At 41.9% G+C, this 26,663-nt stretch overlaps 1 protein-coding gene across 9 annotated transcripts in view; it reads left to right on the top strand.

Moving 5' to 3' along the window:
* Positions 1-26,663, top strand: part of TBC1D22A (TBC1 domain family member 22A) — a 387,661-nt gene that overhangs the window by 246,126 nt on the left and 114,872 nt on the right. For 7 of the 9 annotated variants that reach the window (XM_056797602.1, XM_016425535.2, XM_007502511.2 and 4 more), the window contains exon 11: positions 24,593-24,720. In XM_056797602.1, the coding sequence (XP_056653580.1) occupies positions 24,593-24,720 (128 nt within the window). Of the gene's footprint in view, positions 1-17,761; positions 17,927-24,592; positions 24,721-26,663 lie in introns of those variants that run through there. The other 2 variants (XM_007502513.3, XM_007502512.3) reach the window with 2 other exon arrangements.

The following is a 26,663-nucleotide window of genomic DNA, read 5'->3' as shown; positions in this document are numbered from 1 at the left end:
GTCTCAGAGAGTGTCTCTGCCAACTGCCAGAGAGTAATTGACATAGAAAAAGGTTATAACTATCAGCAGTTGAAATTAACACTCTCTCTCAGCTCTGCTTCAAACTCCAGTTCTTTTCTCAAGCAGCCACTTTACTTCTTATTCCTAAACTAATAAAACAATACTTATTTTCTAATATCATCCTTACACCAGCAGTCATTTATTAATCACCTGCTGTGTGTCCAGGCATTGTAGCGAGTGCTAGGGCTTCAAAGACAGTGAATGAAACAAAAGTCTGTGGCAGAAGATATCTTGCTAAGCTGGTGGACTCCAAAGGTGAGCCACTGAGGGACCAAATGACTGGCATCTGAAGACCAGCCTAGAGGGGCAGCTGGGTGGCTCAGTGAATTGAGAGCGAGGCCAAGAGAAGGTAGGGCCTGAGTTCAAATTTGACCTCAGACACTTTCTAGCTGTGTGACCCTGGGCAAGTCCCTTGACCCCCATTGCTTAGCCCTTACCACTCTTCTGCCTTAGAACCAATACACAGTATTGATTCCAATATGGAAGTTAAAGGTTTAAAAAAAAAAAAAGACCAGCCTTAGCTACTGCTACAGAGGCTTGGCTACCAGGGCATACACTGTTTTTGGTCAAAGTCTGTAGTTATCATGAAGAGTGGGGATTAGGCTGGTGGACACAGGTCTATACCATAAAGGTTATACATTGAACCATCATTTTTTTTTCATATGACCTTTAGAAAAAGAAGTAGAAGGGAATGTGAGCAAGTTAGACAGAGAAGTAGGGAATTGGGGAATGGTTGGAGACTGAGCAGGATCCTAGGTTAGAGCAAGGTTAGGGCATAGGGCAAATTCTTGACCAAACAAGGGATTGAGGCAACTATAAACTGGAAGATAAATAACTCTGAAATTGATAAGCTTTTGCACAAACAAAATGAATGTATGTAAATTAAGGGAAGTGACTAACTTGGAGGAAAAAAAAAAACCTTTCAGATATTTCTGATAAAGATCTGATATCCAAGATATTGAATACCTTAGAGTAGTATCTAAAAGTAAAAACTGTTCCCAAACAGAGAAATGGGTCAATGGATAGGAACAAACTCTTCTCCAAAGGAGGATTGCCAGCTCTTAACAATGATATCAAAGGATGCTCCAAATCATTAACTATGAGAGAAATCAAAATTCAAACAAGTTGGTAGTTTCATCCTACACCTTGCCAATTGCCAATGATGACAGTAGATGGAAATAGTGTTAGAGGCAAGGCAGGCAGACGCCCTGATAATGTGTTATTGGTTAGCTGTGAATGGGGGTGATCATTCTGGTAAGCAGCTTGAAATTGTGCAAATATTATGACTAAAATGACAAAAGGAAGTTCCTAAAACCTCCAGATATTTATGGCAGCATTTTTTATGATAGTAAAGGACTAGAGACCAAGCTGATCCCCAATGAATGGGGAAGAGTTGATGTAGTGTGGCCTGTAAATATAACTGAATCTAATGGTGCCATGAGAAATGATATGAATCTGGAGAAATATGGCAGATCTATAGGAATATGTGTAGAGAGTCGGAAATAGAATTTTTAAAAATGGTCTACACAGTGACTACAGCAATGTATATGAGAACAGCACAATTTACTCAGTGTCTGGACCTTTCTAACTTGTCACCATTTACCTTGCTCTTGCTCCCCCCACAGAAGCTTCTGGAGGGTAGGGACTGTTTTGTTTGCTTGTTCCTCTACTCTAGTGTCTAGGGCAGTGCTGGCTCTTCTTCCCCCTTTTTTTCTTCCCTCTTTACTTTTTTTCTTTTTGTTTGTCTGAGATTGAGAGGATTATGTAGTGAAGGTGTTTTAGGAACCAGGAGACTTGCATATATTTGAAGCCAGGAGGTAAAGGACCAGTAGATTGGAAATGGTTAGATTTGAGAGAGGTGGGGAATGGATGAAGCTTGCCAAAATGAGAAGTTATGGCCACCTTTTTGTCAGGGCTGGGAAGAGATAATTGGATTTTGCAGTAAAGAAAATGAGAGATGAGGAAGCTCATACAGCAGAAGGCAACACCACAAACATTCAAAAGTCTGCTGTGTGTTAGGTCCATGTTGTCAAAGGCATGGTACTAGTGCCCCTGCCCCATGGGAAGGACTGCTTTGTTCCCCCTCTCCACAGTGCCTTGAGAACATTTTTTACATGCCCTACCCCTTTGCCTAGCAGACCAATTTGAGCACGTCCTCCCTCCACTGACTGGGGTAGTTTGGGGGGCTCACAGGCAGCTTGAAGATACAGTTTGGGCATGGGATCTCTAAAACATTCTCCAGTGCTGTGCTATGCATTGTGCTAAGCATTGGGGATACATGCAAGGAAAAAGATATATATTGCCTGCCCTCAAGTTCCTTACAATCTATTGGGGAAGACAACACCCAAAAAGAAGCTGGGAAAGTGTTTTTGGGGGGGCGTGATGATGGTGGAGCAGAGTCCAAGCAGTGTAGATGGTGGGAAATGAAAAGCTAGCTGGGCTTCTGAGCCCTCTTGAATTGGGGACTTGGGGAGGAATTCTTTTTTCTACCATCTAACCCTCTTGTAAGATGGGCCAAGGCTGTGGAGAGTACTTAGGATGGGTTGAGTACCAAAGTTGAGGCATCTTCTCATTGGGAAGGTGAATAGTCTCATTATACTGTAACCCTTGAGAGTAGGGTAGGAAGTGTGGGTGGACCACCTAAGTACTCTGTAGACATGGGAGCTGGTTGGTATGAGCCACTGTTTTCTGCAGGTAGGTACAAGGGAGGGCACTCTGTTGTGACACCATGATCATTATGGCATAAATAAATCATGTCGGGATGTTTCCTTGTTTGAAGGACTGGATTATATATGATAGGTGCTTTCTTCACTTGATGTCTCAAGCTTCGGGCTTGGATTAGGAGCCTCCCCTTCTATTTGATGGTGTCTCTTGTCATTTGTGCTTTGTGCTGGGTGAGATTGTGCCCAAGCCCTCCTGGCTTGTCTTGATGCCCCCATAGGCAAGAGATGGAAGTCTTACTGACAGGAAATAATTACTAGACTGAGGTGTTAAATGTCTTGGGAGTTGGTAAGCTCACAGGTGATATGCTGTTTAATATCGAAGTGCTCTTCTTTCAACGTTTTGCTATCTTAAGGTCTGATCAGTGAAAAATTGGCTCTGTGGCAACCTCTGGTCACCACCAAAGGCTCATACCCTAAGGGAAAATGCTGCTTTTTTAAGATGGTGAGTTCCCCATTACTGGAGGTGGCCATTTCTCAGCAATTTCTAGAGAAGCTGTATTCTCATGGAAGGGGTTGAATTAGCTAACAGTCATTAGCTAAGAGTGGCATAGTACAAAAGAGTGCTATATTTGCATCATCTTCCTTAAGTTAAGAAAATTCTGAGTCTCAAATGTGCTTTTTCTTTGAGGTCACATGGATCTCTTAGGTGTCTTTCTGCCATTTGAGAACACAAGGTGACCTGATTTCTGTGCGCCTGTGGTTGGAGGACTGGGACTCTTTACATGACTTCAGCCTTTAGTTAGAGATTTCTAGTTCTAATGGTGGGATTTCAGATATTATCCAGCAGGCCCCTGAGGAGTTTTAGGGACTGTCTATCCCTCTGGCTCCAGTAGGGCCTCTCTGGACTCCCAAGTCCTTTCTGTTTCTCCTTTCTGCTGCCCTCCTTCCTTACATTCTTTCTTTCCTTCTTTTAATCAGTTCTTAAAGGGAAAATAGCAGTGCCTCAATGGGCATCAGATCTGTGATCAACAATAAGAAACATGAAAGCTCGCGCTCTCTCTCCCCCTCCCTCCCTCCCTCTCTCTCTCTCTCTCCCACCCCCCTTTCTCTTCCCCTCTCCCCCCAGTGCAAAACGAGTTGCCTCAAGCATTTTGTAGCCTGCCAATTGATGAAATTAGCTGTCAGCTCTTGATATTATGCTTATATCATTTGCAGAAGATATTAGCTCTAGAGAGGGCCCTTAGAGTCTACTCCAGTCATTTCATTTTACAGACAAGGAAACTGAGACTCTTAAGGGGGAGATATTTTGCTCAGGGTCACAGAGATCATTAGTGGTAGCTCAGACCAGATGCAAGGGTTCCCATAGGCATTTCAGATCTGCTTTCAGACAAGATCCTGGTTGCTAGATGGCCTCAGCTATTAGATTGATTATGAAATGTGCCTGCAATGTGCCTGTGGTCCCAGGATGATGCCCTAACTACATCCCTTTGTCCTTGCTTTGGGCTCATCAGTGTGCACTTATGTACTTACCTTCCACTGGGCCATTCCAGGCACTATGCTGTCGTTTTGTCAAGGCTGCCTTTTGGGCCCTTGGTGCATATGGTGAACAACTATTTCACAATGAATGCAGTTGTCAGTGGACAAGCTTTTCAGCATGAGGCAAAGAAAACATTTAATATGATTGTTGGGGCCCTTCTTGCTTGATTTGAGGCCTTCTTCCATCTTCTCAGTTAATATGTGGGCATACAATCTCCCAGTTTTCAAGTTGAATCTTTCAAAACAGGAGCTTTGAGGAAATGCTTACTTCCATGATGCATCTGCATCCTTCCCTTTTGATCAATCAGTTAGGCAGCTCAAGTACCAGTTGAATGGAGGTGGGGAAGATGCCAAGGGCATCATGTTTCTATCCTAACAGCTGTTTAGACTGGCATTTGGTGATTGCACCTGTGACATTAATGCTGATGTTGAGGGTTCTAACAATCATTAGAGACAAACTCCTGGCTTTAGTGGACCGTGGGGGTTCATGATTATACTCTTTGGGTTGGAAGGACTGTCAGGTGGGCTGCCTGGCTGTGCCCTAGAGGTAGCTTCTGCAGGCCCTTCTGGTTTAGAGATTTCATGGATCCCACCTGAGGATGGTATGGATGGGGCAATAGGTTTAGAGCAGTGGTTCTCAACCTTTCTAATGCTGTGACCCCGCAATACAGTTCCTCATGTTGCGGTGACCCCAAGCCAAAAAATTATTTTGGTGGCTACTTCAAAACTGTAATTTTGCTACAGTTATGATTCGGAATGTAAATTCTTGATATGCATTATGTATTCTCATTGCTACAAATAAAACAATTTAAACATAGTGATTAATCACAAAAACAATATTTAATTATATGTTGAGAAATATTAATCCAGCAGGAGGCAGTCTGAGCACTGGGGCAGGAGGTAAGTCCTACCTGGGGAGGGGGTCTGCAGACACTGCCTTCTTTCTGTCGTCTCCCTCCAGCTCGAGCTGAGGCTTCACTTTGCTGGGGTTACTCGGCTCCGTTATCTGCTCCAGGACTCGTTCTTAACACCTCTGGAGCCAGTGCCTGGGTGCTCTCTCTGGGTCTCTGTTTGAGTCCAGTCTCCAGGCAACAGGGTAAATCCATCACCCCTCATAGGAGGAGGGCTGCTGATAGGTAACTAATATTAGTACAATGTGTGGGCAGCAGGGTCCCCATTCTTTCTGAGATCTTGCTGTAAAATAGTGCGATTTCTCAGCAGCTAAAGCCATCGGAAATGGCTTTAGGTGACCCCTGTGTTTTGGTCATTTGACCCCCGCCGGGGTCACGACCCACAGGTTGAGAACCGCTGGTTTAGAGGTAGTAGACCTTGGTTGAAGTCCTGGCTTTCGTGCTCCTTGCTAGCTCTATGACTCTCAGGTCCTACACTCTTTCTGAGAACAGTCATGAGGAGAAAGAGGAGTGAGAATGGTCATCTCCATCTGATAGAGACTAATGCTCAGAGGGTTGGATTGCTTTGTCAAGAGTCCCTCAGTGTTTGAGTCGGTCCTGGGACTTGTGATTTAAATTCAAGCTCAGACAGTGAGTCCTCTCAGGATCCTTCATTATTTTCTGCTTATGTAAGGGGTGTCCTGATTGATGGCCAGAGATTGTTCTAAGTCCAACCTTTTCTGAGTCTGGCTGACTTTGGCAGATTGAACATGCCTGCCTTTCATCTCCTTTTTTTGTTTTAATATGAAGAATTCCCTTTCTTTGGGCAGTTCTCCTAGATTCTCTCATTGTAGGATGTTTTGGTAGCACCCTTGTCTATACACCAGGCCACAATAATATATGTTGGGCACTTGCCAGCTATGCCCATTGCCTCATTTGTGTTCCAAGGACCTTGGGAGAACAACAGGGGTACGAATTATTTCCTCCAGTTTATGTAGGAGGAGATGGAGGTCCAGCTGGTAGCACTATTTGCCCAGTGCCATGTGACTGTTTGGGATGGTGAGAAACTATTTCTTGAACCAGGTTTCCTGACTCCTAGTTCAGAGCTCTTTCTTCTTGAGCTCCTTCCTTTCCTGAAGGGCTTCTCCAGGTCACTTGCCTGTATCCTTGCAGGGGCTCAGCTATTAGCTCTCCATTCCACCTTCTGCTTGGGTCCTTAGAAATTCCTCCTTTTGCTTCAGGACTGGGTTTCAGAGCCATTAAGGTTACTGCTCGGTAGACCCAACAGACCCGTCTGCATCTCTTCTCTGCTCTTCCTCAGAATTGGCTGTGTGTCCAGGCCTGAAGCTAAGGCTGGCAGCCATTAGCGATGTCAGTTCTCTCCGGCTCAGAAACATTCTGTTGGCTTGAGTTGGAGTGGTTTTTCCAGTATTATTACTTCGAGGGAAGTCAGAGGCACATGCATTTTCATTTACAGCTGGGATAAATGCTGTCGTTTTGGAAAGATAATGTTTCATTGTAAATTCATATATCTTTTGAGGATTCTCTGAGTTAACTGCTTGTGAGGGAGCATGGTATATAATAGCTCACATTTCTATGGTGCTTTAAGGTTTGCAAATCCCTTTACAGAGATGATCTCATATGAGCCTTCCAGTAGCCTTGTGATCTAGGTGTTAAACAGAGGAAAATGTGGCCTTGGGGAGTAGGGGCTTTAGTCTGAACTTGGCTCCATCTCTGACAGTCTCTGTGACCTTGGGTGAATCAGTAAATCCCTTAGTGCAGTGTTCTTATCTCTGAGCTGGTGGTCAGGGTGGGTGATCTCCAGAGTTCCAACTCCCTCAAAATCTTGGAGCCTTTGAGGCTGCTACATTGCTGCCTCTGATCCACTTAGATTCTGGGTCGGGTTCAGTTATTGTTCACACCTGATTTTCTTTTCAGTTCCTTTTAGTGACTACATTCACCAGTGCAAACACACCCTTAATAGATGCTGAGTCAGGGTTTGTGAAGGAGCAAGAAATGACCTAGGCCTCAGCCCTCTCTCCCTCCACCTAGGCTGCCAGAGAACTGAAGGTTCTGTTTTCATGCCGCCAGTGGGCCCTGGAGAAGGTGGTAGCAGAGACTGCAGGTTGATCCAGACTGATGTCCTTCACTCCTATGTTCTCTCTGGGATGCCAATGTTTCCCAGCAGGCCCTTTTGGACATGAGGCACTTAGCACTTGGTTCTTGCGGATAACAAGGATACTTTGCCAAATTCCATGTGAGACTGAGGTTAGTGGCAGCCCTAGGCACTAGCTAGTTCAATGCTGACCTTCTCCTCTCCTCTCCCCTCCACCATCTGTACCAACCTTTAGTCTGTGCCTGGGGGTTTGAGAGTTGAGGACATGTCTCTACCTGTTTGCTGGTCACCTCACCCCTCTGCATTAGTGGCTTACCTCAGAAGAGAATGATAATATCTATTGGTGGTAAAATGGTGCTTTGTAAACTTTTAATGTGCTATAAAATATATTTTTATTATTAGACTATTACTGCCCATTCATCATCCCACTGCCTACCTCTTAGATGGCAGCTTACTTCTGCCCTCTTGTTAATTTCTGCTTAGCTATATTCAGTCCTTGAATGAACAGAATCTTTCCTTTCACCACCTGACCCTTCTCAAAACTCTTCAGTGGTTCCCCATTATTTACCAGATAAATTATGAATTGGTTAGTTCAGCATTCAAGGCCCTAGACACTTCTACTTCTGTTGACTTTTGGCTTATCTCACACTGGACCCCTTCACACACCACCTGGTTCTTCCAAATTTCCTGCATATCCCTCATGGTTTTGTTCCTTGTTCCTTGTCTCTGTTGACATGGAGTCTCTAGTGAGAGGAACTGACTTAATCAAGATCTATAGCAAGTTTGTACCAGAGACATCATCTCTTCTGAGACCTGTGGCTCCGTGTATTTTTCTTTCTTTTTTCCACTTTCTCCTCAGCTTTGTTGGCATTCTATGTATGAAATGGGGCATGCCATGTTCAGGGCCTTCTCCATTCCCTACAGGAGTAGCTTGTAGTCCAGGGAAGAATTCAGGAAAAACAGAGAAAGAAAACAAATAGGATCTATCAAAAACTATCAACCATATATGTAATAGGGGATAAGCTAGAAGCCTTCTCATTAAGGTCCAGAGTAAAGCAAGGATGCCCATTATTGCTACTATTATTCAATATTGTTCTAGAAATTCTAGATATAGCAATAAGAGAATAAATTGAAGGAATGGAATAGGCAAAATTATCACTTTTCACAGATGATATGATGGTATTCCTAGAGAATCTAGTTGAAATACTTAAGAACTTTAGGAAAGTTGCAGGATCTAAAATAAACTCACATAAATCATCAGCATTTCTTTTTATTTTTTAAGGAAATGAAAGAAAATTTATTATGCACCAGGGGAAAAACAATAGCATTCATAAAACCACATCAACAGATGAAGCAAAAAGAAAATTTCACAACCTGAATTGATATTAATCAGGACATTAATGCAATAATAGTATAAAATTTTAATATGTTCTCAAATATGCATAAATCTAACAAAAATTAAAAAGGGCAAATATATATAACAAATAATTATGAAAACTATAGCAATAAGACTTTTGGTGTCTACTAAATGAAACTAAGGAAGAACATATACATTTCTCAGTGTTAGATGGAACTTTAAAAAATGAGCATGTATTATGGTACAGAGACATTGTACTGTGAGATTTAAAATGGTTGAGGTCTTAAACTGTAGTGATTAAAATAGTGGAAGATATAAATTGTGATAGATATAAGAGAGGGTGAGTAAATTTTACTTCAGAAATATGTTTCACTACAGTGTCTTGGGTTTTAAAATCAAATATAAGGTGGTCGCCAGGGAAATATTCCCAATTATTCAAATACCCAAGTCAATTGGGTTTTATAGAGATTTTAATTAACAAGATAATGAGTAATCAAAGAAAGAGAGAGAGAGTAAGAAAGGAATAAGTATGAAGGGCCTCAAGCCAATATGGCCTAGACCTGAGTCTTAAAAGAGAAATCAGTCAGTTTTTTAACACTCGCCACAAGGTCTGACTAAACAAGGATGCTAGTGACACCAGGCCAGCGTCCTTCCTCAAAGAGTCTTCCAGCCAGAGATTGTTTCAAAGGACCTCTCTCAAGAGCCTCCAGAGCTCCTAACCCAGAGGGACAGAGCCCCTCAGAGGAGCTCCTTAAGGAGCTCTCCTTCAGAATGAGATTTCCTCCAAGAGCACTTCTCCTCAAAGAGATCTATCTCCAAGGAAAGAGCCCTCAAGCATCAGTCCTCAAGGAAATGAGTCTCTCAGAATGAGATCCTCCAGAATGAGAATCAGAAATCGAGAAAATCCTGAATGAGATCCAAGCTCTTATTTTTAAGGGCAAAAATTTCCTGTCACCTCCCCTAAGTCCTTACATCTACCAATCACTGTAGATGTTTCTAAAGGACCGCCCATTTTGAATTCACAGCTGAGTAGTTTTAATCTCTTTAGTAAGTCAGAAAAAAATGCTGAGGTGTCGACAAATTTCATTAAGAAAAAACCTCTGAATAAGTTATTACCCTTTTAGGTTTAAGTAATTTACAAGTTGCCCCACCTATATGGGTACCTAGCATCCCATTGTATCAATTTTAAAAACAGGCATGACTCAAAGAACTTCTGTCCTTTCCATAAGTATGGGTCAAAGTACTTTCATTGTTCAGCAAGGAGTTTTCTGTCCTAAAGCAGTCTTAAGTAGGGTGGAGTAGGGATATTCCCAAGGCAAGGAGTTTTCACATTCAAGTAGAATTCTCACTATCTGCTAGGGAATTTTTTAAAGTAGAAGATTCCCCAATGGGGAAATTTCCAACATTCATAAGTCTGAGAAATTTTAAGGTTTACAGTACGTAAGTATGAGTAGGCATAAGTGATAAATATATCATTAAAAATCATAGAATAAAAATAGTAACATTAAAACATTTTTATCTTTATTTTATTCCAATAACAAATTTACACATAAGTTTTCCAAAATTATATGATTCCATATTGTCTCTCTCCTTTCTTCTTTCCTCCCTCCCTGAGTTGACAAGTAATTCCGCTAGGTTATACATGTTATCACTCAAAACATATTTCCATATTATTCATTTTTATAAGAGAATAGTCTTAAACCAAAGCCCCAAATCATATACCTAAATAAACAAGTGATAAATCATATACCCAAATAAACAAGTGATAAATCATATGTTTTCATTTGCATTTCTACTCCAACAGCTCTTTCTTTAGAGGTGGATAGCATTCTTTTTCATAAATCCCTCAGAATTTTTCTGGACCATTGTATTACTGTTAGTAGCAAAGTCTATCACATTTGATCATCCCACAACATTTTAGTTATTGTGTATAATGTTCTCCTGGTTCATCATTCTTTATAGCACAGTTATATTCCATCACCATCATGTACCACAATTTGTTTAGTCATTCCTCAATTGAGAAATATTCTTTTATTTTCCAATTCTTTGCCACCACAAAAAGCATCAGCATGTTCAACAAGAAAAAGATAGAAAGAGAAATTCCATTTAAAATTACCAGACAATATAAAATACCTGGAGGTTTACCTGCCAAGGCAAACCCAGAAGCTTTTTGAACACAATTTATAGAACACTTTACACAGATAAAGTCACATTTAACAATGGGAAAAAACATCAATTCCTCCTAGTAGATAGGCCAAGCCAATATAGCAAAAATGACAATTCAGCCTAAACAAATCCATCTTTTCAATGCTATACCAATCAGACTACCAAAAATTATTTCATAGATATAGAAAACATCAAGAATATTAAGGAAATCAATAAGAACATATAAAGGAGGGTGTCCTACCTGTACCAAATATCAAAATATATTATAAAGTGGTAATTATCAGAACAATCTGGCACTGGCTAACAAATAGAGTGGAAGACCAATGAAATCAATTAGATACACAATACAAAGTAGAAAATGACCAGAATAATCTAGTGTTTGATAAACCTAAAGATTCAAATTGCTGGGATAAGAATTCTCTATTTGACAAAAACTGCTGGGAAAACTGAAAACAGTATGGCAGAAACTAGGTATAGATCAATATTTCACAGCTATACCAAGATAGAGTCAAAATTTAAAAAGTTTTGCATGAACAAAACCAATGTAACCAAGATTAGGAGGAAAGCAGAAAATTGGGAAAGGATTTTTACAGCAGGTATCCTGGATAAAAGCCTAATTTTTCAAATATTTAGAGAAAGCAGTCAAATGAATAAGGATATAAGTCATTTTCCAGTTAACAAATGACCAATGAATATGAACAGGCAGTTTTCAGACAAAGAAATGAAAGCTATCTATAGTCATATGAAACCATACCCCATATTAATATTGATGAGAGAAATGTAAATTAAAACAGTTATGGGGCAGTTTTCACATGATGAAATAAAAACTATCAATAAACACATGCAAAAGTGTTGTAAATCCCTCCTGATTAGAGAAATGCAAACCTTACACCTAGCAGAATGGCCAATGTGGCAGCAAAGGAAAGTGATAAATGTTGGAAGGGATATGGCAAAATTGGGACACTAATACCCTGCTGGTGGAGTTGTGAATTGGTCCAGCCATTCTGGAGGAGAACTTGGAACTATGCGCAAAGAGCTTTAAAAGATTTCCTACCCTTTTACCCAGCCATAGCACTGCTGGGTTTGTACCCTAAAGAGATAATAAGGAAAAAGACTTGCACAAAAATATTCATAGCCGCTCTCTTTGTGTTGGCAAAAAATTGGAAATGAAGGGATGTCCATTGATTGGAGAATGGCTGAATAAATTGTGGTATCTGTTGGTGATGGAATATTATTATACTGAAAGGAATAATGAACTGGAGGGATTCCATGTGAACTGGAATGACCTCCAGGAAGTGATACAGATTGAAAGGAGCAGAACCAGAACATTATACACAGAGACAGATACATTGTGGCACAATTGAATGTAATGGACTTCTATACTATAGCAGCATGCAATGATTCAGGACAATCCAGAGGAATTTAGGAGAAAGAACTGTGAAACCAGAAATGCATTAGAAAAATATATGACTGGCCACGTAGTGCAGTAGGGATGTGATTAGGGTTTTGATGCTAAAGAATTGTTCTACTGCAAATATGAATAGCATGGAAATAGGTTTTGAATAATGATACATGTATAACCCAGTGGAACTGCTTGTTGGCTTTGGGGGGGGGGGGAGTGTGTGTTTAGGATCATGAATCATGTAACCATGGAAAAATATAATAAAAAACAAAACAACTATGGCATACCACCACTTTACACCAATCAGAGTGACTAATATGACTGAAAAGGAAAATTATAGGTATTAGAGGGAAAAACTGGGACACTAATGCACTGATGGTAGAGTTGTGAACTCATGTAAACATTTAGGAAAGCAAATTGGAACCACATCCAAAGGGCTCTAAAACTGTGCATACCCTTTGATCCAGCAATACTAAAAGGTTTTATCTCAGAGAGGTAAAAAGAAAAAAGGAAAAGGATATATATGTACCAAGAATATTTCTACAGCTCTTTTTGACAAAGAATTGAAAATTTTGAGGGGATTTCTATCAGGGAATGTCTGAACAAGTTGTGGTATATGATTACTATCATGCTGTAATAAGCAGGATAATTTCATAAAAACCTAGAAAGACCTGCATGAACTGATGCAAAGAAAAGTAAATAGAACTAGGAGAACATTATACACAGAACAGCAATGATCAATTATGAATGACTTAGCTATTCTTAGCACAAGTGTTCTAAGACAATTCCAGAGATTCAAGATGAAAAATGCATTCTGTAAACCTTAAAATTTCTTAGACTTGTGAATGTTGGAAATTTCACCATTGGAATGTGAACCCCATTGGCAAGGGAGGTTCCTCCTCCTCCCTTCTTAAGATTACTTTAGGACAGAAACCTTTTGCTGAACAATGGAAAGGGCTGCAGCATAGATCAAAATTTAATTATTCCAATCTCCACCCTACTCAGGGTAACAGGATTTAGGAAGGGCTGTAGCAAAGAATCAAGATTTAATTATTTGAGAATATGACCTTCAACATACATGTGCAAAGCCACTGACCTCTGGGCGGTCCTGGGTTAAGTTAGAGCCACCATTGGCACAGGGAAGACATGGACAGTGATTGGTAGATGTGAGAACTGAGGGGAGGGAACTTGGGTGGTTTCCTTAAAGATAGCGGGGTCTGAGGACTAAGGGGTGGTTGGCGAGTTTTTGCTCTGAGAGGTTATGCTCTGAGAGGCTTGCTCTGAAGGAAGCTGGAGGTGGAGGCCCCTGAGACTGTTTCTCCATTTTGGTCACGTGAGTGATAGGGACTGATCTCTTTCCTTTGCCTCAGCTATCTAAGGGCTTGGGCCTTTTGGCCCAGCCTAAACAGAGGGGGTATTTAAGCCCTATTCCCTTCTCTCTCTCTCTCTCTCTCTCTCTCTCTCTCTCTCTCTCTCTCTCTCTCTCTCTCTCTCTCTCTCTCTCTCTCATACTTTTCTTCCTCCTGTTTGTAATTAAATTCCATAAAAGGTTGACTGCTGCCTTGAGTTTTCATTAAGGAATTACATAGCTGAATTCCTTGGTGACCTTAAATTAATATATATCAGTCTTTTAAAGTGATTTCCTTGTCACAGTTCCACCTTTAGAGAAAGAATTGATAGAGTCTGAATGCAAGCCAAAGCATGTCATTTTGTTCATGGTTTTTTATGTCTTCTTCCATAACATGATTAATAATACTATATTTGTCTGATCACACACACACATATACACATATATAACCTATATCAAATAGCTTATCATGGGAGGGAGAGAATTTGAAACTCAAAATGTTAGAAAATGAACATCAAAAATGGTTTTTACATGTATTTGAAAAAATAAAATATTATTAAAAAAATAAAAAAGGAAAAAATAGCTGTAGACAATATAAAATACTTGGGAGTCTGCTTCTAAGACAAACCCAGGAACTATATGAACATAAATTGCAAAATACTTTTCACACAAATAAAGACAGCTCTAAACATTTGGAAAAATTATTAATTGTGGGTAAGCTAAGCTAATTTTACCTAAATTAATTTGCTAATTCAGTACCATACCAATCGAATTATAAGAATTATTTTATAGCGCTAGAAAAAATAGCAACAAATTTCATCTGGGAGAACAAAAGATCAAGAATGTCAAAGGGAATTAATGAAAAAAAATGTGAAGGAAAGGGGCCTAATATAAGAGTTAAAATTTGGGGGGAAACTGAGGCAGGTAGAAATTAATTTCTCTCTGCAAGGAGTATGATATTTTTAGAGGTTTATTAAAGGTTGAGAATTTAAGAAAAATACAATTAAGAAAGGCACGTGCCAGGTGGGTCAAGAAGCCCAATTCAATTTCACTCACATCATGAGACGCCTCTGCTTGCCAGCGGAGACAGGAAGAGACCCTGCCTATGGCAGAGACCCTTTAAATCATAATTTGCTCTCGGCCCAGGTGAGAATTCAGTGAGATTACAAAGCATTCTGGGGAAAGGACTTCTGGGGATTGAAGTCTCCATTTTTACACTAGCAGTATCAGATCTCAAATTATATTTTGAAATGGTAATCATGAAAACACTCTGGTATTGGTTAGGAAATAGAGTGGTGTTGGATCAGTGGAATAGATTAGGTACACAATACATAGCGGTAAATGACCATTGTAATATAGCGTTTGATAAACCCAAATATCTAGCTTTTAGGTTAAGAATTGAACATCTGACAAAAATAACTGGGAAAACTGGGAGGCAGTTTGGCAGAAGAAACTAGGCATTAAATTGTACCTCACACTGTATACCAAGATAAAGTCAAAATGGATAAATGATTTTAGACATAAAGGATAATATAAGTAAATTGGGGAGCATGAGAAAATGTACTTGTCAGATGTCAAATGAGATCGAGGAAATTACAGGAAGTAAAACAGATAATTTTCATTACATGAATTTAAAAAGCTTTTGTCACAAACAAAATTGATTAACTGAAAGAAGGTTGAAGCGTACTTTTGAATTTTTCTTCATTTTTATTGTTTGTTTTCTTTTGCATCATGGTTAATAGGGAAATATGTTTTATGCCATTTCACGTGTATAATCAAAATCAAAATGCTTGCCTTTTCAAGGAGTGAGGAGTGGCAGAAGGAAGGGAGAGAATTTGAAATTCAGTTTAAAAAATAGTTAAATTTTTTTATGTGATTGGGAAATATTTAACAAAAATAAGGGGAAAATATACAGGTTATTCCATTTTAGTACAGTGTAGAGAGAACTTGATCGTAACATGATCTGAGTTCAAATTTGTCCTCAACATCTTACTGACTGTGTGATCTTCTAAGCAAATCACTTAACTTTTGTCCCCTCATCTGTCAAATGGGGATAATAATAACACCTTCCTCCCAGTGTTATGAGTATTAAATGTGATAGTATTTGTAAAGTGCTTAAAAACGTTAATATGCTATGTAAATACCAATTGTGATGATGATGATGGTGATGGGGGTGATATTTATTCAGCAGCCTTTCCTATGTGCAAAGAATGATGTTAGATGCTGACTACGATGCAGAGACCAGAAAGCTGGGGTACTTACAGTCTGGCAGTAGGAATGAGGTCCAGGGGTGGAGTGATCATTATTGACTTAAGGAGAGTTGGTGCAAACCTCTTGGACACAGCAACATGAACTGCTTGAAGGAAGGATTGGGCCTCAGAAGGTAGAAATTAAGGTGGGATGATGAAAGGCAATGGAAATAGGAGAAGCAATTGAATTGGTAGGGAAGTGGGAAAATTTTGTCTATAATCCAACCTGAGAGGTATGTATGGAGTGCTATGAGAAGTCCCAGGAGAGAGAACATCCCTGCTTGTAATATAGTCTGCTCCACTTTTAAGAATCCATTCCTTATCCCATGGCTCTTGGCAGCAGCCAAGAATGGAAATGAGCTTTTCCTGTGGCAAGGTTTCCCTGTGAGTCTCTCAAGGGTGAGGGTCTTGGGCAAGTACTTGATGCCTTCTCTACTCCTCTGGGAGTCTGAGCTACTTGGGCCTTTCTTTGTTCCCTTCTTGTGTCTGTTGACCCTGTGGAGATGTGCCTGACTAGAGAGCTTCCCCTGCTTCTTTTAAAGGACAAAAGTAACCCCTAGAGAATGGGCAGAGTTGACTTCCATATTACTATTTTGAAGTTGGCACTTCTGGATGATGAAAACAGAAAGTGCCTTCTCATGGTTTCTTTAGAATCTTTAGGCAGATATCCTTGTAGGGAGGGTTTTTTTTTTTTTAAACCCTTACCTTCCGTCTTGGAGTCAATACTGTGTATTGGCTCCAAGGCAGAAGAGTGGTAAGGGCTAGGCAATGGGGGTCAAGTGACTTGCCCAGGGTCACACAGCTGGGAAGTGGCTGAAGCCAGATTTGAACCTAGGACCTCCCGTCTCTAGGACTGGTTTTCAATCCACTGTGCTACCCAGTTGCCCCCTAGGGAGGGTTTTTAAAAAGATCTTTCTTTCCAATTTTTTTTTTTTTGGTAGGGAGGAGAAGGTTTTAAATTAATTAGCTACTGTCCAAAAGCTGCCCATGATGCTTCTCTGAGGGAGGAAAAGATGGCAGCTAAATGCTGTTCCTCTCCATGCTGTTAGGAGGCTTAATTTTGTTAGAGAGATCTACTCCTGTTGGGTTAGATGAAGGGACAGAATAAGATCCTGGTCTGGATGGGTGAAAGGATTCTGCTTCCCAGAGGGTAAAGCTGTGCCTGCTTCAGCTGATCCCACCTGTGAACATGGTTTGGGGGTTTGGGGTTTGTCAGACTCAGGCTGCCACTCTTCCTCATTCCATAGGTTTTAGACTTCTGTGAGCCCTTAGAGAGCCTATAAAATGCTTGGAGGCAGGGGTAGGGTGGGATCTTGTGCTGCCATCTGTTAGACTCTTGGATCTGTGAGGGCCAGGAGCAGGCCAAAGACCTCATGCTGAGTAGTTCAGTCACTGTCATGATCATTATCATGTGCTCTTAGAGCTAGGAGGGACCATTGAGTCCAACTGTCTCTAGAACATGGGACCTTCCATCACTTCCACATGCCATTCTCTAGTCAATGGGTATCCATTGAGTTTACTCTTCTTGGCCACTACCCCCCCACCCCCCCACCCCCACAATAAAATACTATTTTGTAGTTATGAGTTCTTTTCTTCTGTCTCTGATTTCTTTGGAGTATATATAAGTTAATAGTGGTATTGCTGGGTCAAAGAGTTTGAATAGTCCTTTGGGCTTCATTCCAAATGATTTTCCAGAATGGTTGAACCCATTCACAGCCTCACCAACAGTGCATTGTTAAGCTTCTTGTCCCACAGCCCCTAAAGCTTTTATCATTTTCTTTTTTTTTTGGTCATATATTTTAACATGACCTCATGCTTGAACAAACTGTAGCATGAACTCTTGGGCCAGCAAATATCCCTGATGAAAAGTAAATGTGTTTGTATGTGCTAAGTCAACATGATACACATTTGTTGCTTTTTAGCATAAATCTAGTGGGACACAATGTGAATAACTTATTTTTATTTTTAATCGAGGAGACAGCATGTTTCAGCAGAATTTCCAATCTGTGGAGAGGCTGTTGTTGAAAATGACGCAGAACCTATCAAACCAATATCGACCTTGTTTCTTCTGAATTTTGATATGGAAAGTCTAATTTCTCATGATTTCAAACAATAAAATTATACTAAACTGCTGCCTAAGTATTTTATGAAAAAATATTTTAAGCCTGAAAGTTGACAATAATCACATTTGCCTGCTCATTCATTATATGTACACAATCACTTCCAGTGAAATGGAAATTTTAAATTTAGAATTATGGCCAACCAAATTACCTTTATCAGTGAGAGAGCATCTGTTCACAATTACTTATAATATAGAAAAAATGAATATTTTCAGCATATACATTTCCAGACCTGATGTATATAAATTATCAAGCATGCCAAGGCCTTAGTGACCCATTTTTCAACAGGTTTCTCTTTGTGGGCCTCCTCACTAGGACATCCTTGGGCATTTTAGGTGCTGGGGTGAGAAGGGTATAGTAGCTATACTTTATTACTTTTTATCAACATCATTGATGGAATCAACAAGTAGTTCATCGCTGGTTGCTTATTGTTACTTCATGTAGCTGAAGAACAAGGGAACCCCTTGTGACTGTTCTGTGGCCAAGGATCAGAAGCTGTGGCCTGCCCAATTAAGGCTTTCCTTGGAACAGAAATGTTTTTATCTCCTGTGAGTGGTGGGTGGAATGAACTGGGAATCTTCAGGGATGCTGGTGCCTTATGTACCATGTTTTGGTCAGTGATAGTAGGTTCAAGGCCATTTTGATAGTACATGTGAGCCTGGGAGGCTCTGTCCTTGCTTGTTTAACTTCCTGAAGGACAGGAAATGGTGGCAGTGAGAGGTACTTGCCAAAGAGATCTGAGGCATCACTCAGCCAGTGTCCTTTGGGCTGATGGTTTAGACATGATGGATGGGGCATACAAGGGTGACTAGAATTGATGTCATGTCACCATGATTGATTTGATGTGACCACTCCTACTGACAAGGAGTTTCTGGCTGGGTGGTATTTCAGCCTGAAGCCTCTGTGGTTGCCTCTATCATTGCTGTCACAATCAACACATGGGGCTGCTTTCATATTTCTTCTCTGTGAGATCAGTGCCTTTGTGTCCTTGTTTTACAGAGAGGCAAACTGAGGCCTTTGGAGGGCAGCAGACTTGCCTAGAGTCACTTGGCAAAGGCAAATGGAGATCTTCCTGTCTATAAATCATGTAAACACTTAACACTCTTCACTGTCTGGCCCTGCTTCTTCACAGTGGTATCTTACTTCTTTTTTTTTTAAATTAAGTTTATAATTAATTTAGAATATTTTTCCATGGTTACATGATTCATGTTCTTTCTCTCCTGTTCTCCTACTACCCCTCCCATAGCCAATGAGCAATTCCACCAGGTTTTACATGTATCATTGATCAAGACATTTCCATATTATTAATATTTGCACTAGGGTGATCATTTAGAGTCTACATCCCCAATCATATCCCCAACAAACATATGATTGCTTTTTCTCCTGCGTTTCTACTCCCACAGTTCTTTCTCTGCATGTGGATAGTGTTCTTTTTCATAAGTCCCTCAGAATTTTCCTGGATCATTGCATTGTGATATCTGACTTCCTTTGGGACCCTGTTCACATATTCATGATTCCACTTGAGCTCTGTGAGGAGAGCACACCAGGCCTTACTAACTCCAGAATCAGGGTGGCACAGCCAGGAGGCCCAGGGTGAGGATTCAGAAGCACAACTTTCTTGCTTTAAGGCCCACAGCCTTATGCCAGACTTGTTACTCCCCAGCTAGTTGTAGGGTCTTCCCACATCTGGATTCCATTGGAAGCCTTCAGGAACTCTAGGTCAGCTCGTGATCGGGGTGGACTTCAGGGAAGCTGATGTGAAGATGGTAGTGATGATGGACAAACAAGGGGCCAGGAGAGTTAGCTGAGTTCCTACAGACTGTTCAGATTATTTTGTGGGCAATGTGGAGAGAAGGCATAAAAGTGCCCACTTAGGCAGTGACTGAGAAGGCCTGTGGGAATGAAGCTCGTTTGTATGCCAGCTCTGCCAATTGTACGTATGAGCAAAGCCCCTTGCAAACCATGGTGGACTGTATATGCTAGCTGGGATTCTTAGAACCATGTTCGTTTAACACTTCCTGTGACAGAAAATGGCTGGAACCTCTTAAAGGACCTCTCTGCCTTGAGTGCCTCTGTCCTAGTCATTCTCTTCTCCTCTACCTTTCCCAAGGTGGCTCCTTCCCTGACTGAGCCACTCTAGGCTCCCTGTCACCTCTAGCTGAGACTTACTCCTCTATTGGGAATCTTCACCCCTTCCCAAACTGGCCCTTCCAACCTCTGCTGCTGTTCTTTTTTTACTCAGACTTCCCTTCTATGAACCCTACAGTGACCCCATTGGCTTTTTGGAGTACCTATCATTCCTTCCTGGAATGCTGGGAATCTCCCATTTGGGTCCCTTTCTTCTGGAATTTGCTCCCTTTCTCCCATCCTGACATGTAGAATCCCTGGCTTCTGTCAAGGCTCATTGCCCCCCTCCTCCAGTGCAAGGGGGTATTTTGCACGTCCCCCAGGTGCTGGGGCTTTCCCTCTAAAATAACATATATGTGTTCCCTCTATTAGAACACTTGTCCCCTGAGAGCAGGGATTGGGGTGCTTAGCACAGTGCCAGGCCTCATTGAAGCCTGGCACAGGAAGCCTCATTGATGGACATGATGCCTGTTGAAAATGAACAGCACACTATAAGCCAAATGGGTCCCATTTCTGTAATTCACCTGCCTTGACCTTCAGGTCAGGTGAGCTCAGCATGCATTTGCTCATTGAATGGGAATCTGTGTGGGTCGCTAGTGTTTCAAAGATGATTAAACAGAATGGGCACATGAGATAAGGACACCAGAGACTGATACAGCAAAGAGGACAAGTCCTGGGCGAAACTCTTGGGTGGAGATGTTGCTGCTTTTCGGATTTCCCCAAGTGCAGTAGGGCCTGAGGAGGGTGCCCAGAGTGGAGAGAAGCCTAGAGATCCAACCTGAAGGACTGGGTGGCACAGCCCCTGGAGATGGAAATGTACAGCCAGGTAGAGGATGCCATCTATGTCAGTATTTGAAGCAGGATTCAGTTTCTTCTTGTTGCAAAGAATGGACTGAGACTGATGGGTTCAGGCTACTTTAGTACAAGAGGCAATTCCCAGACATCAGAACTGTCACAGGGGAGAGTAAAACAAACCTCTGGAACTAAACAGTATCATCCAGGCCAGAGAAGCGGGGAGGAGCTTGGGACCCCATTTTGACCAACTATTTTACAGATGACACATTGAGGCCTAGCCAGGTGAGGTCACTGGTCTGTGGGCTGCATAACTAAGAGGTGTCTGGGTGGCATTTGAACCCAGGACTTCCTGGATCCATTGCCCACATATGCTTCCTTTTAGCAACATGGGAGGCTACTTGTTTCAGATGCCATAGAAGGGATTTCTGGTTTAGGAATTGGTGACTGCCCAAGAATCTTTTGGGCCCAGGTGTCTGTGGTTCTGAGGGCCTCATCCTATCACTTTCCTTTCTTTGACTGTAGGCATCTTGAGGACAGACACTGAGCCTGGCAAGTGGGCAAATGGGTAAAAGGCATAAAGATCCCATGTTTCCTGACTCATGTCTATAACTCTGTGCCATGCCAGGTTGCCTCAAGACATAAGCTCCAACCAAAGCTCCTAAACACATGTTCATATGATATGGTAGAATGGGTAGATAGTCAGCCCTAGAGCAGAAAGGCCTGACTCCTCATCTTCTGAGCAGATTGCTTCTTTCTTGGGCTTCTGGGTTCTCTCCTTCCTCTCCAGGCTACACAGGATCTTGCCTTGGCAGGACACCCAGGATCTTACCTCTACCTCCACACGTCCCTCCAGCCCTTGCCCCTTTTCTGTGGTGTACATGGAGCCTAAGGATCCAGGAGGTCCTGGGTTCAAAAACCACTCAGATATTTCCTTGCTGCATAGTACACCAGCCAGGCCTCATTGTGTCATCTGTAAAATGGTTGGCCAAAATGGGCTCCCAACCTCCTCCCCACGTCAGTAGAATGTGAGGTTCTAGAGGGCAGCAAGGACTGTCTGCCTTTCTCCTTGTATTTAGTACTTAATGAAGGCTGCCTGCCTTTTGGGCTGCCTGCTGGACTGGGCAGCTTGCCAGCTTGTGGGGAGAGGTGAGTTCCTCATGCCTTCGAAATCCCACTTCCAGACTGTAGGTTCTTTCCCCACTGTTATTCCTTGTTCCTTATCTCAAGTCCATGAGCACATTGCCAGGTCTAGAAGCTGCCCAAAGTGGTGGTTTAGCGACTTGGAGATTTGTGTCCTTTATCAAGGGAAGAGGGATCACTAGCTGATCTCCTGTGGAGATCCTCCACCACCTGTGGAGAGTCGGGATGGGGAAGGTTGAAGATCTTGGACTATCAGGACAGCTTAGATTCAGGATGGGAGTCCCAATATTCAGTGGCTTCAGATGAGGAAACTGAGGCCCAAAGGTAAATCAAGTGATTTCCTGAAGGTCCCACAGAGAGTAGTCATCAGAGGAGGGATTTGAACTCAAGTCCCTTCTCTTCTTTGTCATGCTGCCCTGGTCTTGATTTTTGTCATGAACAATATGAGACTTTTGATGCCTGCAAGGCCTGCTCCGTCAGGGCTGTTGAGAGACATGGTCTAAGGTCTTTCTGAGTACAGAGTATTGGAAGAACTTCCAGTCCATGAGTCCATCCTAGTTAAACTGTCCATGGGAGCCTGGTCTGAAGTTTGAGGTGTGGAGGTTCTCATGCCATTCCTTTGAGGCTGTCAGAGTTCAGCTGGACAGAGGGGGAGTTGGTGGGACTCCAGAAGGGCCTTGCTTTGGATACATGGGGCGGGAGGGCTCTAATTTAGAGCTTCTGCAGTAGGTGGGGTCAGAGGGAAATCAGCCTTTGTCAAGGTGTCCCAGACAGAAGATAGGTTGAAGTTCACCTCTGTGCAAAATTAGATTGTGGTTGGGTTGTGCTGATGGGAGGTTTGGGGAGAGCTGCCTCCCTGTGATAGATCTAGAAAAAAATCAACTGCGGGAGGAAACTCTTCTTTGTAGGATGTAAATTGCAGGAACTACCTGTGTCTTATTCTTTTATTCCTTGGGTAATTTGTTTTGACTCACTTATTTTCCTCCCCAGAACTGTCATCATCACTTGGGTGTTTTTCATAGTACAGCCACAAACTGCATATTCGGGGGAAATCATTTCGTGGAGTTTTTTCTCTCCTGGTGTCAGATATCCTGGTTCAGTGAATTCAGTCATTTTCTAAACTACTGATTCTCAAGTGTTCATCATAGTCGAATCTCACACTGATCAGAACTCAGTGTCAGAGCACTCTGGGAGTTTTTAAGGAGCCAGTAGTTCTGGCCTTAAGATCTCGTTAGCATACAAGTGTAGAACCCTTTGCCCTTGATTACCTCAGAGTTGGGGAGTGGGGAGGTATGTGCTCACAATATTGATGGTTCCCCATTCCTTACCAAGTCCACATTCCACAACTCCTTGTCCTGCCTTCAGGGCTCTTCACCAATCTTTTCCAGGCTTTCTCTTATTGATCCCCTTCATGTATTCTGGGATCCAACCCCAAATTAGTTCTTGTCCCCTTCCCTCTGGCTTCTCTAAATAGAAAAATGTCTTTGTCCAGGCTGGAGGGAGATCCTCTCCAAGTTGGACCCAGCAACTTAGGAAGACCCTGCCAAGGTCTGGAACACTTGTACGCTGTCAGCAAAGGGAGGAGTATCAGTGTTGATCATAGCACAGGCTTTTTGAAATACTGATATACATAACACAATAATGTATGTTATATGTGTATATGTGTAAATGTATATACATATATAGGGCAGAGCTGAAGGAACCTCAGAGATCCAGTCTCTTCATTTTATGGAAGAGGACAGTGAATCTCAGAGACTTAGAGGACTTGCAGAAGGTGATGTAACCTTTTATTGGAGCATAGATGTCATCTTTTCTAAGCTTGGCACCCAGCATAGGTGGGAGCCCAGGGCTCCTCAAGGAGGAGACTCTTAGAAAATGTCCCCTGAATTGAATCCAGATCATCTCTGTCTAAGACACTCCTTATGACCTTGGAGTCCCCTTCCTTGATAGAGTTAAGCCATCCTTCCCCAAGTGCAGCCTTTTCCCTCTCTCAACTTTTTCATGGGATTTCTTTAAAGTTTGACATTTGGGGCAAGTATTACGAGGGGCAAAGAATTCAGAAGTGCTTTGGCGGTCTCCCAAGAAACCCATTCTAAGAGTGAGATTTCTTAAGGATTTGGAGTGAGTAGATGAGAGCTGTTCATCAGACCATTGTTCAGGCTGCCCATCAGACTGGAAAGCAGCATAATGAAGATACGCCCAATCCTCTAAAGGAATCTCTTCACCAGCTACAGAGGGGAAAAGGAATGTCGGAGACCAGTGCCCAACCTATGGTTGGGTGTCCTTCTGGGGAATGCTTTGACTTTCCTCAGGGAGCTTTTTGAGAATTGACTTTATTCAAAGAACTTCAGTTATGTATTTACAGTGTTGGGACTGGGAAGGGCCCTCAGACATGGAATGTAAGAGCTGGGAGGGCCTTAGAGATCCTCCAGTCCTACTTTTTCATTTTATAGATGAAAAAAACTGAGGACCTGGAAGGAAAATGGCTTCTTACAGCTGGGTTAATCAGTGACCATGCTGAGTATCTTGCTCAGAACCCTGGCTCTTATCTATCCTTCAAAGTTAGATGCTGCTCTCAGTAATAGCTTTTGGTCCATTTGTTTATTTTATTTTATTTTTCCAGAACAAGTTCATCGGCATTTAGACCAGCATGAGGTGAAATACCTGCAATTTGCCTTCCGTTGGATGAACAATTTGCTGATGAGAGAAATGCCCCTGCGGTGTACCGTTCGACTTTGGGACACCTACCAGGTGAGCTCTCGTTTGGTCTTATTTCTGGTGCCTGACCTCTGGGCTTGTAGTAAGGGCTCTGTGGCTGGATCCTCTGCTTGTATACCCTAATAAGTGTAGCGAAGGGGCATTGCCCCCACAGAGCTTTAGTCTGGTCTCCTGGAGGCTTATCCCAACTACCACCATCTTGGGCCTGGGGGAAGGCCCCCAGACCAGCTCCTGCCTAAGGCACACAGGGCTTCGTGTGGGTGCTTTATCTAGTCTCATATCTACCTCCTAGGGCCACACCTTCTACTCTTGGGGAGCTCAAACCTCAGTGTGTCTTTTCTTGGCTTCCTCCTCATGTTAGCCCTCAAGTGGTTGTAAACAGGACTCTCCTCTCTCAGAATTTTCTCTTCTCCAGAATAACCCTTCCCACGTCCTTCAGTTCTCAGATGGGATGACTTCCAGCCTTCACCCTTTTTGTTGCCATTCTTTGGGTCTTCTTATAAGGAGGTGCAGAGTAGGTCCCAACTGGCTTTGGTTGGTTTTTGCCTGGCAGAGGGCAGGGTTACCATCACCTTCATGGTCCTCTGTATTTTATCCTTTGAAATGCAGCCTCCTGTCTTTTCTCTCTCTCTCTCTTTCTCTCTCTCTCTCTCTCTCTCTCTCTCTCTCTCTCTCTCTCTCTCTCTCTCTCTCTCTCTCTCTCTCTCTCTCTCTCTCTCTCTCTCTCTCTCTCTCTCTCTCTCTCTCTCTCTCTCTCTCTCTCAACATCATTCATTGGAGAAAAAGATCATTTTCTCCCCCCCCCCCCCCGAAGAACCCAACTGACACGCGATTCCACTGGGTATCACATGTGTTCTTGATTCGAACCCATTTCCATGTTGTTGGTATTTGCATTAGAGTGTTCATTTAGAGTCTCTCCTTAGACATGTCCCCTTAACCCCTGTAGTCAAGCTGTTGCTTTTCCTCGGTGTTTTTACTCCCACAGTTTGTCCTCTGCTTGTGGATAGTGTTTTTTCTCCTAGATCTCTGCAGATTGTTCAGGGACATTGCAATGACACTAATGGAGAATTCCATTATGTTCGATTGTACCACAGTGTATCAGTCTCTGTGTACAATGTTCTCCTGGTTCGGCTCCTTTTGCTCTGCATCACTTCCTAGAGGTTGTTCCATTCTCCATGGAATCCCTCCACTTTATTATTCCTTTTAGCACAATAGTATTCCATCATCAACATATACCACAATTTGTTCAGCCATTTTCCAATGGAAGGGCATCCCCTCATTTTCCAATTTTTGGCCACCACAAAGAGCGCAGCTATGAATATTCTTGTACAAGTCTTTTTCCTTATTATCTCTTTGGGGTACAGACCCAGCAGTGCTATGGCTGCATCAAAGGGCAGACAGTCTTTTATCACCCTTTGGGCATAGTTCCAGATTGCCTTCCAGAATGGTTGGATGAATTTACAACCCCACCAGCAATGAATTAGTGTCCCTACTTTGCCACATCCCCATCAGCATTCATTACTTTCCTTTGCTGTCATGTTAGCCAGTCTGCTAGGTGTGAGGTGATACCTCAGAGTTGTTTTGATTTGCATCTCTCTGATTATAAGAGATTTAGAACACTTTTTCATGTGCTTATTAATAGTTTTGATTTCTTTATCTGAAAACTGCCTATTCATGTCCCTTGCCCATTTCTCAATTGGAGAATGGCTTGATTTTTTGTACAATTGATTTAGCTCTTTGTAAATTTGAGTAATTAAACCTTTGTCAGAGGTTGTTATGAAGATTGTTTCCCAATTTGTTGTTTCCCTTCTGATTTTAGTTACATTGGTTTTGTTTGTACAAAAGCTTTTTAATTTGATGTAGTCAAAATTATTTATTTTACATTTTGTGCCTCTTTCTAAGTCTTGCTTGGTTTTAAAGTCTTTCCCTTCACAAAGGTCTGACATGTATACTATTCTGTGTTCACCTAATTTTCT

Source organism: Monodelphis domestica, chromosome 5 (assembly GCF_027887165.1).
Source record: "Monodelphis domestica isolate mMonDom1 chromosome 5, mMonDom1.pri, whole genome shotgun sequence".
NCBI lineage: Eukaryota > Metazoa > Chordata > Mammalia > Didelphimorphia > Didelphidae > Monodelphis > Monodelphis domestica.
The sequence above is the reverse complement of the archived record's forward strand: the minus strand, read 5'-3'. Positions and strand labels throughout refer to the sequence as shown.